This window comes from Akebia trifoliata, chromosome 11 (genome assembly GCF_017979445.1).
Source record: "Akebia trifoliata isolate Shusen 1 chromosome 11, ASM1797944v1, whole genome shotgun sequence".
NCBI lineage: Eukaryota > Viridiplantae > Streptophyta > Magnoliopsida > Ranunculales > Lardizabalaceae > Akebia > Akebia trifoliata.
The window spans coordinates 14,219,549-14,233,449 of record NC_141385.1 but is presented as its reverse complement, the minus strand read 5'-3'; the positions used below and the strand labels follow the sequence as shown (position 1 = coordinate 14,233,449).

Below are 13,901 nucleotides of genomic sequence, written 5' to 3'. Positions count from 1 at the left end.
CTAGATGAACAAACTAAGTGCTAATATTGCAGAGAGTTAGGCTCTCATCTCTTTGGGGTTTGTAACAAGTGAGTTCTGGGTTCTAACAAAAAGGAAAGTCGGAAGATAAATCCACATAAGCTAAGGCCACCAAAGAACCTGGATACACCTAACCTTATTTCATCTGCCAAGACATCTTTTGTTAGTTGTGGGAAGAATTCGCACGAAATCAGAATCAGATCTTTTAGGAATGTATTGGGATAGAGAATTGGATTTGGTTAGACAATGTACCATAATATATAATACATCGTGTGCACATTTGAACACAGAACACAAGGCAAGTAGCTAAGTTCAGCAAGAGCTATGAATCCTCCAAGATATAGAAGGACTAAGGTCACGGGTTTGTACTGCAGCTTAGCTCTGGCAGCAAGCACTCATACATGATAAACCATTTAAAAAATTATAAATAAAATAAATTTGACCAATAAAACCATTAATATCTTGAACAGTAGTTATTCCTGAATATGAACCAGACAAAGCTTTTTTATGTTGGTAAGTAATAACATGATTGGTTCCACTGGAACACCAAAAGGATGACAAGGACAGCATGATCAAACCCCATGCCGACGAAGTGCGAGAATGAACATAAGGAGCCAACTAGCCATGGTGACAAGCGGCCCAAACTGGTGAAGAACCACCAGTCATACAGTCATACTTCGGATTCCAAGTTAGTATAGGTTACATAGTTACTCCAACACAGTTGCTGCTATTTCATAGAAATTGTGATGCATTGTAGTTTGCCACCCATAATGAACCTCACATCTTCACCTTTTTTCATTTAATAATTTGGAGTTTCGATTTGAGCGAGGTAGAGCACCATGTAACTTGCTAAATCGAAGTTACTTCTCCACATTAGTTCCATTCCATAAAGATCTGATGGCATTTGTATTGATCAAACTGTCAACAATGCAAGTATCCAGTCTCATGAACAAAAATATCAAAAATGCACCTCCTTACATGAGCTCGAATGCATGGCCCATTGATCTGGATGTACGGCTCTAACCGATCACAAAGACTCACCATGCACCTGGTCCCACAATTTCAAGTTCAACTTCTCAGACTATTAATGATTGGGTCTCTGTTTTCAGATAGAATCTGCAGCCTCCCCTCCCTCTCCCTCGACTTCTTTACAACCACATCATTCATTCAAATGCCATCAAGATTTGACTTTCCATGATTGAAATGGAAAACATGAGGTACTCTGCTGAATTAACCTTTTCTACTTGAGTGAGCAAGCTTAGAATCAAACCTCAGAATGCATAGTAAGAGAACTACTGGGCCATGGCCATTGTAGCTCAATACTTCACTTTTGGGGTGGGTAAGCTAGGATGAAGCCGAGATGCTAATGGCACACGTCCAGTTGAAGCGAAGGTACCCTGGTACCTCAAAGAGTTTGTGGTGGGCATTAACAGTCTCGTCTCAAAAGGCTCAAACGCTGGAGATCTTTGAGAGTGACAAGAAGAGTTGGGAACCCTTGAGTAGGTTTCTGTTTCTATTTGATTGAACATTGACAAGGTTTCCTCTTTTATTATTCCATCTGCAACAGTTTTATACTCCCACTGGAGTTGGCAGCAACAACCATGTTTGACTTCTCTCTCCAACAGACACTTGAGACAAACAGTCCATTGTCGTTCTCAGTCTCTATCCCAGAAATTGGATCAATGGAACCGAATTTGTGTGAAGTGATTGGCATAGGAAGAGATCTATAATAAGCATACACCTGAGAAACCAAAAGGAGTTGGAAATTGCAGGTTGTTAGAATCATCCAATTGGCTCTGTTATTTATATAACGGGACGGTTCAAGGGACAAACATTGTGACAACAGTTTTTGTCCTATATGGGTTAGAAGTGACTGGGCTGATTTTTTGTGTGGATGATCTCCTCGCCATAGAGATCATCCTCACAAAAAACCAGCACATTCTGAAACTTCTAGCCCCAGTTTACAATTATTTGTAAACCACTTTTGATAGGGTCAGAAGTTTTGGAATGGGTTGATTTTTTGTGAGGATGATCTCCTCACCATAGAGATCATCCTCACAAAAATTCAGCCCATTCCGAAACTTCTAACCCATGTAATAGGACAAAAACCATTGTCACAAACGTGTGAGCATCACTATATAAGTTTAGACTATACCGAATTCAACTTCGAGACAAACTAATGTACCTCATTTGTTTCTGAACCGCATGCTATATATCCATCAGACACAGATAAGCCCACGAAGTTCTGAGGAAGCGAAAGGCAAACAGTTAAAGATAGACCAGAAATTATACTTAGACTCAAAGCTATAAACATTTAGGATACGGAAGTAAACCTTTTCATTAGTATGACCACTAAAGGTTAAGCTGCATGCACCATTGGACAACCCACTAGAACTGGTTTTGTTCAGATCCCAAAGCTTTAGCGTGTTGTCAGTGGATGCAGAAACAAGGGTCTCAGAATCTAAGAACTTCAAGTAACTAACAGCTTTTCCATGCCCGGCCAATGTACACCAAGGGTTTCTTGTATACCGAAGATCATAGCAGTAGGTCTTGTAATCGGCAGACCCAAAGGCCATCAAATGTGAAGAGCGAGAGAACTGAACACAACATACATTGGCAATACTCCTGATTGTGCTGATACATTTTTTCTGTACAGAAGTTTGAATGAAGCAAAAAAAAGATGAGTACTGAAAACACTAAATGTTTCTAAATATCCCAAAAAAAAAAGTTTCCTTTTCTTTCTTTTTTTATCCTAGTGTTTTCCTGAATTTTCCAAATAAATCCTTGGGAAAACAAATTTCCCGGTGTTGTAATTTGAGTTTTGTGGACTAACAACTTTCTTTCATGTTAAAAACTATAAATACATGATGAGGGACAACTTGCCTCGTTAATGCTCCATAGTTTCACAGAACAATCATCACTTCCACTGGCAAATTTTGTAGGGTCAAGTTGAGAAAAGTCAACAGACCAAGCCCTCTTTTCATGCTCTATGTATTGAGAAAACACTTGACCAGTGCTTGCATCCCATAACTGCAATCAAACCATACATATCGAATTGCAAATCATGCATGAAATTTAGTAAAATAATAAGAACAATGTTAATAATAATAATAATAACAATAAACAAGAACAAGTTTGTAACTGCATCGGATCTAAACTAGCCTTCATCCAAACAAACAAGTTGACTTGAGGCACAAAGGAAAAATACAGAAAAGAATCCATATGTTATTCTCAAAGAATGCATAACTTTGGGAATAATGGAGAAGATGAAGCATCATATAATAGGAAATTTTTTCACTAAAGCCCTTTCTATATTTTTTTTCTCAATAACCTCTTTTTATATTAACAAATTTGTAATTACTGGTTACAACAATGTGTTTTGTCAATAATAATAATGATGATGACAATGGTGATGAAGTTCAATAGGTAATTTGTATCATTTGTTTCAAGGTCATTGAAACATGCTTACTGGAGTAAACTTGGTTGTTTCTTTCCAATCTCTTGAATTACCGATTAATTAAATATATATTCCAAAACGGAATGGTACTTTGAACCTACGTTTTAAAACTCAACTTAACACAGATGTTCACTGAGTGAAGTCAACTCAGTAATTCGTGATTTGACCTGGTCGAGTCAAATAAATGTGTATTAAATTAATTAAATATCATGAAAACATTTTTTTAAATTTAAAATATAATTATATTAGTTTTTATTTTTAAAAAAGGGCAGCTAAATATAACATATAACCGGTCAAGTTTCAAAGCTGAATGGACGAGTTTCCAGGTTCAAGGTCTTGGTTCGAATTGATGTTTCAGTTAGGGGTAAAACAGAAATGGTATCGACTGAAATATTCTGAAACAATATTTCGGCATCAATGTTTGATTCCGATTCCAGATGAAGCTGAAATGTTCTGCCCAAACATTCCAAAACAGCATGAAATTTTGAATCATTTCCCAAGTTGACTCAACCAAGTTACCAAGTCAACTGTGCAAGTTGGTTCAAATGAGTTCTAGTACCGAATCAACTCAAAATTCAACCAAGCAAGTTGACTTGGTGAGTTTTAAAGCAGAGATTTGTACCATGGTTGGGGATCATCAGATCAGATATTTTACTAGGAGATATACTTCATACTTTATTTGTTATTTTTAGAAAAAATGAAAAAGCAAAAACAGGAAAAAAAAAAGCGACAAGATTAATTTTGAGAGATTCTATTGCCACACCAACTTTTGCTAATGCCACCCCAATTCATATGTAAATCACCAAAGAATTAACACACATCTTAGGGTGGCATTAGTACAATAGAAGCTCTCTTAATTTTGGCCAGCCAGGGAGATATACCTCCAAGGTGTATCTTTATCACGAAAATGGGTGGAATAGGACACGATGGAATCCTGACCCGAGTTAATTCTACAGTAAGCACACTGCACACTCTAATGCTCAAGAAACACACACCTGAACCAGACCATCATAATCAGTTGAAGCTAAATAGTTCTTGATGTAGTTATTCCAGCAAACACAGCTGAATTTAGAATTGCTCGACATCTCAATCACTGGATAATGTATATCAACAGAACCATCCAAAAGTGCATGAAACTCAAAGATCTTTATTTTCTTTGCTACCCCAGCAGCTGCAAAGTAGTCTTCATCCCGGTCGAAATTCAAAGAACAGATAACATTTGCAGAGTTGATTAGATCACCAGTTCTTACTGTTGAACGTACTTCAAACTTACTATACCGAGCATACTTGCATAATCCATCAAAAAAAGCTCCAAGACGATCAATAGGTTTGTGGTTCAGGACCAACTCCTCATCCTCGTTTTGTAACAAAGACCATCTCTCTCGGTTATTTAGTAAATCTCTATTCACGTGGCCTGCAGAATTGGTTTCCGGAAACTGGATTTCGGATCTCATGGAGAAGTAAGCATTTTCAAGCTGATTAATGTTGTTTGTCAACCTTGCCCCATTCATATTTGACAAGAGTGCCTCGGAGCTTAAAGGATCGTTATAAACATACCCCAGTTCTTTCGCATTGGAGTCTCCATGTGTAGAAGGGAGGATCACACCTGCTTTTACTAAGTGTCTCTTCTCAACCTCCTCACCGTCTGCTTTTAACCATTCAATCTCTTCCATTAACTTGGATGCACGCTTTTGTTTTTGTTCTTTCAAAGATACGAGAAAATGCAATAGTAGCTCTGATTCAGCTTCATCATCTTCATCAACAGATAATGATAATTGATCCATGGATGACAACTCTTGAGATTTGCATACTAGGTCAGATTGAAGGATTTCTCTGTTGTACACAGAATATAATAAAATTTCAGTACATTTCTCATAGAACATAGGAAGTTGATCTCATCTCATGATCTATGACATGTGGGTCTCACTTTAGATTCGTGATAAACTTGGCTGATTACTTATTTAATACTTTGATTTAGTCTTGATAATCTACCTATTAAAAATACAATTTACTTAACAGATCAAACCGAATAAAAATATTTGAAGCTTCATAATTTTATATTTCTATTCAGATGACTCCTCAAATATATTGACAAATGACATCAGGGAAAGAATCAGAACCCAACATTAAATAATCCTACTAGAAAGTCAACATATCAAAGATGAACTCCTTTCTATGATCACAACCATCCAATCTATTGACATAGGGAAGAATGTTAGACTAGATAGATGGTCATGGTCATTCAATAGGTTAATTTTTTACCTAAATGATCTTCAAGGAGAGACTTATCAAATTGTGTGTCTAACGTCACAATTCCCCGTGTTTGAGAATGCATATCAGGTTATACTTTTTGTTTATCAATGAACCATACAAGCAAACTAAATGCCCACCAACAAAGCACACAAGGGTTCATTTTATGGTGCACTAAATGTCTAAATCAGAACCGGATGGTATTTGGATGAAGAACCATGGGCAATACCTTGTTGTCGGACGTGAGGAAGGTTCTGGATGAAGAAGCCAGAGACAGAATCCAGCCTCCTTGGGATTTTCTGATAAAAATTTTGGAGAAAGAATCCGATGATGTAGACCGGACATTGCTGCAGCATGCACTTCCCAAGATTCAAAATGGGAAAAAAGCTGATAGAAACAGGTCAGGTTAGTCCAAACAATTGTTCTTTAAACCCCCAATGCTTGGACGATAAAATATAAATAAAAAATAAGAAAGCTAACTAACGTAGTAAAGCAACAACAAGAAAGAACTAATACAAAAGTTAGTATCAGTTACGTAGTGTTTATGATGTTGAATCTTTTCAGTTACATTTTGGAGACTTTTCTATTAAGAGGGACACTCGAGTCGGAAGAAAAAAAAAGAGGTGCCAAGCAGTCCTCCTTGCCTCTCCTGGGACAAGGATAGTTTATTATAAAAAATTTGGTCGAATATTTTGCTTTCACAACTATAAGATGTTAATTAACTGATGAAACAACAAAATACATTCCAATTTCTTATTGAAAAAAAAAAAACACATTCCATTTCCTGAAATGGGAAGTCCAAGACACAAGTCACACACATCTCAAAGCTGCCATTGAAGAAGGCATTTCAATGTATCTTTGTCGTCTAATGAGATATATAACACAAACTCTACATTGCATGAAATCTTCTAAAAGGGTGAAGTACCCATATCAGATTTAGACACTCCACAGATTCCAGCGCAACACTTATGATTTTTCTTCATTTTCTTTTCTTTGGGTATGATATCGATTAGTATTCATAATAGGTTATGAGTTCTCTTTCCAGTTGTAATTTTCTTAGAAGCAAACTTATCATTGAACATCTGCAATCTCTTGCATATAGGTATATGATACATATAATTGATATCTTCTCATATTATCCATTGTTATCCCTAACATTATATAAAACCACTTACTTTGTTTAAATTATTTAAGATGTAATGCCAAGTCCACAAATCCTATTTTCTGGGTTCATGTCCGAATCCTTGTACCCTTTGTCGAACTTTGCCACTCATCCTCACATACATGAAACATAGCATGAACCACATGTGCATTTCCATGCACTGTAATAAACCAATTTGCATTTTTTTTTTCCTAATATATACTTTAATTTTTTAACATTTGCAAAGAATACATTATTCTGAATAAACCCATATGATTGTGTTCGTTTATCAGGAATAAGGTCACCCTAGCATAAAACGACTGTGTCACCAATTAATTGGCAGAAAGCAAGATCATAAACCAATCTCATATTACGTTAAATAGCAAATTAAAGTTATACTTATCAAAAAATAAAAATCTCATGCAACTACTAAATATATTAACAGCCTAGTAAGACTACCTTCGCACCTCAAATAGAAGAATACCAAGACTGTAGATGTTTGATGAAAATGTGAACCCCCATTCATTGAACTCCTCTGGACTGGTATACCATTTCTTTTCCAATTGAGGGTCTACAGAGAGAAATTGCTGTCGTGCTGTATTAGATACACTTGGTCTACCAGATCTATTTCGAATCCCATGTTCTGGAGTCACATCATGTTTTTCACTAGTATCATACCCAGAATCTTGTGTTCCAATACTGTGACTATCAACCTCGTTAACTGATTCACACTTGAAGCCAGAGTTAGCTGAAAATCCAGGATTACGTTGAACAAATATCATGTTGTCGCTGAGTTTTTGACGCTTTGGACATAAACTACCATAGGCACATGCACTCTGTTCCAAGTACATTTTCCTACTCAAATGATGCTCCGAGGGGGGAATCTGATCCACTACATTCCCTAACAACTCTTTCTGGACCAACGAACCAATATATCTAATTCTATTAGATGGAAACAACTTGAAACAAGATGGCATCATATCTTGTAGGGCAACTCTTCGGGAGTGTGCCAGATCCACCAACTCCACAATTTGCCTAAATATATACAAGCTTTCGGCTTTGTTTACTTTCCGACACCCAGGTTTCAGCCACTCTCTTAAGCTGATCCCATCATGAAACAAGACGGGACCAGTCCCGGCAACACTAAGTAAAGATTCATCTACGGGTTTTGCACTTGAATTCGGTGATACATTGAAAGCTCCCCTAGTTTCATGAACCTGGCCCATGCTTGCGGCACCAAACCCATCATTAGTTTTTGGATGCCTTTGCTCAAACCTTCTCGCTTTCAACTTATTCTTTCCAAAAAACTGAGAAAACCCAGATTTGCTGGGAATGTTAGCTGGGGTCCTTCTTGAAGATAACATCATATTCATGTCACTTTTGATTGAATGTTCGGAGATCCCGACATGATCTTGACTGGATTGCTTACCGGGTACAGGTAGAGGGTTTTCAACCCGAAATTCGGGGAGAAATATATTACTTTTATGTTCAACACCATATGAGGCAACGGGTTCCTTGTCTTTGGAAATAGAATCTCCATGAGAACTCCCATTAACGGACTCACCTGACAGCTGATAAAGATGTTGCCACCTACCTGCCCTAATCGGCGGCCTTTCCATTCTATTTGAATTATCAACTTTTGTTGCTAAGTTAGAATTCTTGCCCGTTTTCAGCATCAACTCTTCTACCATGACATTGGCATCATTTGTAGAGAACGGTCTAGTAAATGGTATTTCAGATCCAACTAAAGAAGTATCTGGCCATCTGCTCATTGGCAAAACCATCGGCTGTGACTCGATTAGTTTAAAGCAGTCGGGATTCGTGGAAGGATCACAGTCTTTTCTTTTGAGGTGTGCACCCTCAGCAGTACCTGTCGGTTCGTCTCCCATTCCTTCCATACTATCCAAGTAGGCTCATTCAATCAGATGGCCGACGTCCTCTGCAAACCGATTATTTCAGTTAAATAACTGCAATAAGTATAAATTACAGTAAGAGAGGGAACGCTTATCATCCGAATGCCATTTTATGGTTAAAGAAATTAATCTTTGAAATCAGTAGTAGTTCAATTTTGATCCAAGCCAAAAACATAAAAGAAGACAATAGAAATATCAAAATAAATCCAAATTTCAAAAGGAATAGTAATCCTAATCAGCAAACTCAACCTTTTATGCTAAAAGAAATGCAGAAAAACAATCAAACATCGAAACCGAAATCAAATTGAAAAATAGAACATTCAATCTTAAAAATCTAAAAGAAAAAAAAAAAAAACAAGAAAATTTAAAATAAACCCAAATTTCAAAAGAAAAAACAAAACCAATCCTAAACTCAAAGTTTGACACCAAAAAAAATGCAATAAAACAATATAAAATAAAAAACCAATAATATTGCAAAAATTTGAAACCGAAATCAAATGAAAAATAATGCATTTCAATCTTAATAAGCCTTTAAAAATCTATAGAACCAGCAAAATAAACCCAAAATTAAAATTAAAATTTTTAAAAAGTAATTAAAAAACCTACAGAACCAGCAAAATAAACCCAAAATTTAAAAGAAAAAAATAAATCACAATCCAAAACTCAAACAATCAGATATCTACTAATTTCACCAAATTCGAAAGAAAACAATCAAATGAAAGAAAACACATTTCATTAATCTTAGAAAGCCTAAAAGTAAACAAGAAAAATTCTAAAGGAGTATCAAAAGAAACACCAAATTCAAAAGAAAAACAAATAATAATCACTAAACTCAACCTTTGAAACCAAAAACAAACATAGAAAAAACAATCTAACAAATGCAAAACCGAAATCAAATGAAAAATAAAACAGCTCAATCTTAGCAAACCTAATAGAAAACAAAAAAAAAACCAAAACAAATAGCAAAATAAACCAAATTTCAAAAGAGAAAAAAAAAAAAAAATCCTTATCAGACGACTAACCTTTTGACACCAAAACAAATGCAGCAAAAACAATTAAAAAATCCAGTAATCCCACCAAATTGGAAACCGAAATCAAGCTTAAAAGTAGTCCAAAATACAGAGAAATAAACCAAAAAATAGAATCTGGGGAAAAAAAAAAGTATCAAAGCGTTATAACAAGACTCAAAAAACTTGCCTGAAATGGAAAAAACCTCTCCCCATCTCTCTCAAAATCTATTTTCCATTAGAACTTAAAGCAAGACCAGCGAAGATTTTTTTGCTCTTTTTTTTTTTCCAGATAATTTGCTTCTTTATTAGTTGTTTTTGGGAAAAAGTCGGTTTGGTGGTATTTCAAATCTGCGGCAAACTATCTCGGCAGCTGCACACCACACCACATTTCCGAACGTGGAAATAAGACCAACTGGATATTTTTATTAATTATTATTATTACTTTTAATAGATAATAGAAACGCGTCTAAATTAAAATCATTTTTTTACTCTGTAAAATGCCACTGAATCGTTATTATTTTCAAAAATACCACCATGCCTATTTTGCAACTCCATCTTAATCCACTAATGGCTAATTAATCTTGAAATATGATAATATTGTTGCAACAACAATATAAAAGAAAATACAAACACACAATGATTTATGTGATTCTTTCAAGATTGAAGTACAACTCTATTATAAAGAGAAAACTCTTTATTATAAAATTTCATTGAATAAAGATTAGAAAGATTTTATATAATACTAGTGAAAATATGAAAATACCCTTCGAAAAAATTAGTTTGAAGGTCCCGCCTCCATGGCAAAGGGGCAGTTAGCCTCTCAATCGGTGGAAAATTATGGAATGGTTGATAGTACTTGTTACTCACCAGTATCATTAGGCTCCATCAGGGGCAGAGCTAGGATTTTTTAAAGTGGGGGCAAATTATAGTTCGTTGTATAGTTGAAGAACTTAAAGAGGAATGATTTTAGGGAGAAATTCAGAGGTTTTTGGTTAGAAGTTGAAGAAAAAGATATTTAAGTCATTTCAATTAGTATATGATAAGGCCCAACAAAGAATCAATGTAATTAACAAAAAATTGAAAGGGGGAAAAGGACAAATATTGGAGGGAGGTGAGAGTGTGGGGCCAAATGGGGAAAGAGGTGAGGGAGTGGGGACAAATGGGACATGTAATTATTTGAAAATATAAGGGTGTCTCAAAGTTTTGTGGGGGCAATTGCCCCCACCAACTCCTTACTAGCTCTGCTCCTAGGCTCCACAAACTATAACAAATACTTTTACCTTTTATCATCAATATTTTATTTTCTTTAACATTCAAAATCTCTAGAACATGATAAGATTTTGAAGGAACTTGAAACTGATGGGTTTTGGTAAGAAACCCATTAACATTGTTTGTATATTCTAAAAAAGTTTCTCCATCAAATTTACCCAAATTGAAGCCTCGACGAATGATCATTGAATCCAACCTCCTTACCATGGTCAAAACTCCTATGAGTGTGAATGGTGACTAAGGAAAGATGGTGATATAAACACTTTCTTGTAAAAAAATGAATGATGGTTTAGATATTTCAAGAAATGATATTTATTCCTATAAAGAAATTATTCTAAAAATGATCTCAAACAATTAATATTTTCCTCTTAGGAAATATCTTGATCCATATTTTCAAAATTAGCTTTTATGATCATTTCCCCAAATAATTATCAAAATATCTCCTGAACATTATTAACAAACAACAAATTCATCAAGCACAATTATGAAAAAATTGATTAAAGACATATTATGTTTCCAAACAAGACCTTAATTAATTTATTGATAAATCTTAATGATTTATTTATTGATATACCTATTTTAACAAAATAACCATTGGATGATAGCAAAAGAAACTCGGTAATTTTATTACTATTCATCTCTTCTAAGTGTGTGCTCAAGGGAGATTTGTCGAAGAAATTAAATTTAAAAGTTTGAACAATACTTATAAAATTTAGTAGGTAAAGTCTACAGGTAATGATACCATAGTGCTCGATTCAAGTGTTGTTAGCATAGAATTATTGGTCTCATTAAAAATAAATTTACCAATTTTTTTTTCTTTTTTTAAGTGAAATTATATTAGCACCCCAACTTTTACTTATTACATCCCAACTGTTTAAATTATTTATCACTTCCCAACTAAAATTAACATACACCATTTTAAATAGGAATTAACATTTTCATATCAAAATTTTCTTCATAATCTTTGCACAAGATTTAAAAAAAAAAAAAAAAAAAGGTCCATGAATTGTCACTATCGACAATAACCTAATAAGAACAAATTGACATTAATAATGGTCGTAATTACCAATGTCTAGATGTTGAACCCATGCTCTTCACTCTACAATATCTCTTAATCAAAGAGAAACAAGTTTTCCTTAAGTGAGAAATGATATTCTCACTTATTAATTTTTGACATTTTAAGTTTAGTTGGGGTGTTAAAAAAAAAAGTTGGGCGTCAATAGAAGTTCAAAAAAAAAAATAGACATTAATCCATTTATTTATGAAAAATGCTGAAATGACAAAGAGAATTTATTGCGATTCTCACAAATCTGACGTGGGATGTGCACATAACCATAGATGTGTTGCCTCGTGAGACAAGTAAAAATCATCTATGGTTATGTATGCATGTCCACGTCAGAATTGTGAGAATCCCAGTAAATCCTGCATCATCCCAGCACAACTCTTTATTTATTTGGGGTTAGTTAAAAGGGAAATGAATTAACTTGAATTTGAATTACTCGAAAGTCGAAACCCTGTCGCAACCTTTAGATGAAGCTAAGGTCATCCCATTGGTTGCATTTATTTTTTTATGGGTTAGAAGAGAGGATCAGTGGAGTGGGACCTATCATCATTTTATATAACATTGAGTCGGTGATGAAGTGTGAAATTTACTGATTCTCTGCTCTACCATTTTCGAGATGACAAAATTGTGGAGCACAATTTTTTATTTTTTAAAATTTTTATTAAGAGAGTTCCATAAATCTTCAAAGAGTAATTGATCCAACGGTTAGAATCATTCACTTTTTTCTTAATAATATTAATGGATAGGGTTCGGATTAGTGGATCCAGAACCGATCCAATACTATTGAATGGATCGGATATTAATACTCCACATCCATGAAACCTTTATGAAAATAATTTTCAAAATCTATACACATTTGATGGAAAAAGGTTCCAAATCTAATATTATAGATATGCATAAAGTACTTATAATGTATAAAAATTTGGAAGCCCTATTATAATAATCGTAATTTAATCACACACAATTAAATGAATACGAAGAACAAGACAAAAAGAACACACCAAATTTTAATAAGATTTGTCGTTCAAAACTTTGACTATATTACTAGAATGATTGATCTGATTCACTATAATACTCTCTTCGGATTATAAATTCTTCTCATTTATATTGGAGGGAATTCCTTTATTTATATACTTTATTCCTTTTCATTGTATTATTTTGTTCTATGGCCGTATTATTCTATTAGTCTTGTTTTGTCTGGTCACATCATATCTTTTTAAAAAATCATAATATTTATCTATTTTGTATTAAAAAAACGTCATGATATCATGTATATCTGATACCACATGATGAAGAATCTTTGAATTTATGATCGAAGTAATCATTCGACAATGTATTAAAACTACGTAATTAATTTTAGAATTTTTCTTTGCCATCTTGTATATGAATCTCAAGGATAATTGAATTGGTTTGAATCATTTTGATATATGTTTATCTTATATATCGCAATTCTACACATCTAATTAATAATTACACAAAATTTTACGACACCCACACATGATATATTATTATGTATTTTTTTTCTCATATTCTCGAAGTATGATCCTTATTGGATCAGACCATTGTTTGTTGGATGGGGCCTTACTGGATCCCAAAATATTCATACCATAAGTTGGCATGATGGCTCTCTAAATTTATATGATAAAGTAGGATACTTGTCCCTCTCCTGACCCCCAATCTTTAAAACAACCGTCTCAAAGAGGGGTTTAGATTAAATTTCACTTGCATCTTGAGGACAAATTTCAAATATGCATTTTTATTTTTTCATTTTCAAGAATAT

The 13,901-nt window shown here is 34.2% G+C and overlaps 1 protein-coding gene across 5 annotated transcripts; it reads right to left on the bottom strand.

Moving 5' to 3' along the window:
• Window positions 1–439: 439 nt before the first annotated feature.
• LOC147391013 (protein SPA1-RELATED 2-like) lies at window positions 440–10,157 on the bottom strand. 5 transcript variants are annotated; one of them, XM_086417254.1, is made up of 8 exons: window positions 9,977–10,157; window positions 7,334–8,833; window positions 5,955–6,112; window positions 4,471–5,308; window positions 2,902–3,048; window positions 2,352–2,666; window positions 2,204–2,263; window positions 440–1,759 (listed from the first exon to the last, which is right to left on the bottom strand). In XM_086417254.1, the coding sequence occupies exons 2-8, from the start codon at window positions 8,762–8,764 to the stop codon at window positions 1,568–1,570; spliced, it is 3,141 nt and encodes a 1,046-aa protein (XP_086273380.1). In that variant the 5' UTR covers window positions 8,765–8,833; window positions 9,977–10,157; the 3' UTR covers window positions 440–1,567. The 5 variants fall into 5 exon arrangements, with proteins under 5 accessions (XP_086273380.1, XP_086273382.1, XP_086273383.1 ...); XM_086417256.1 differs by having other exon boundaries at window positions 7,334–8,805; XM_086417257.1 differs by lacking the exon at window positions 9,977–10,157 and adding an exon at window positions 9,802–9,936 and having other exon boundaries at window positions 7,334–8,805.
• Window positions 10,158–13,901: the final 3,744 nt, after the last annotated feature.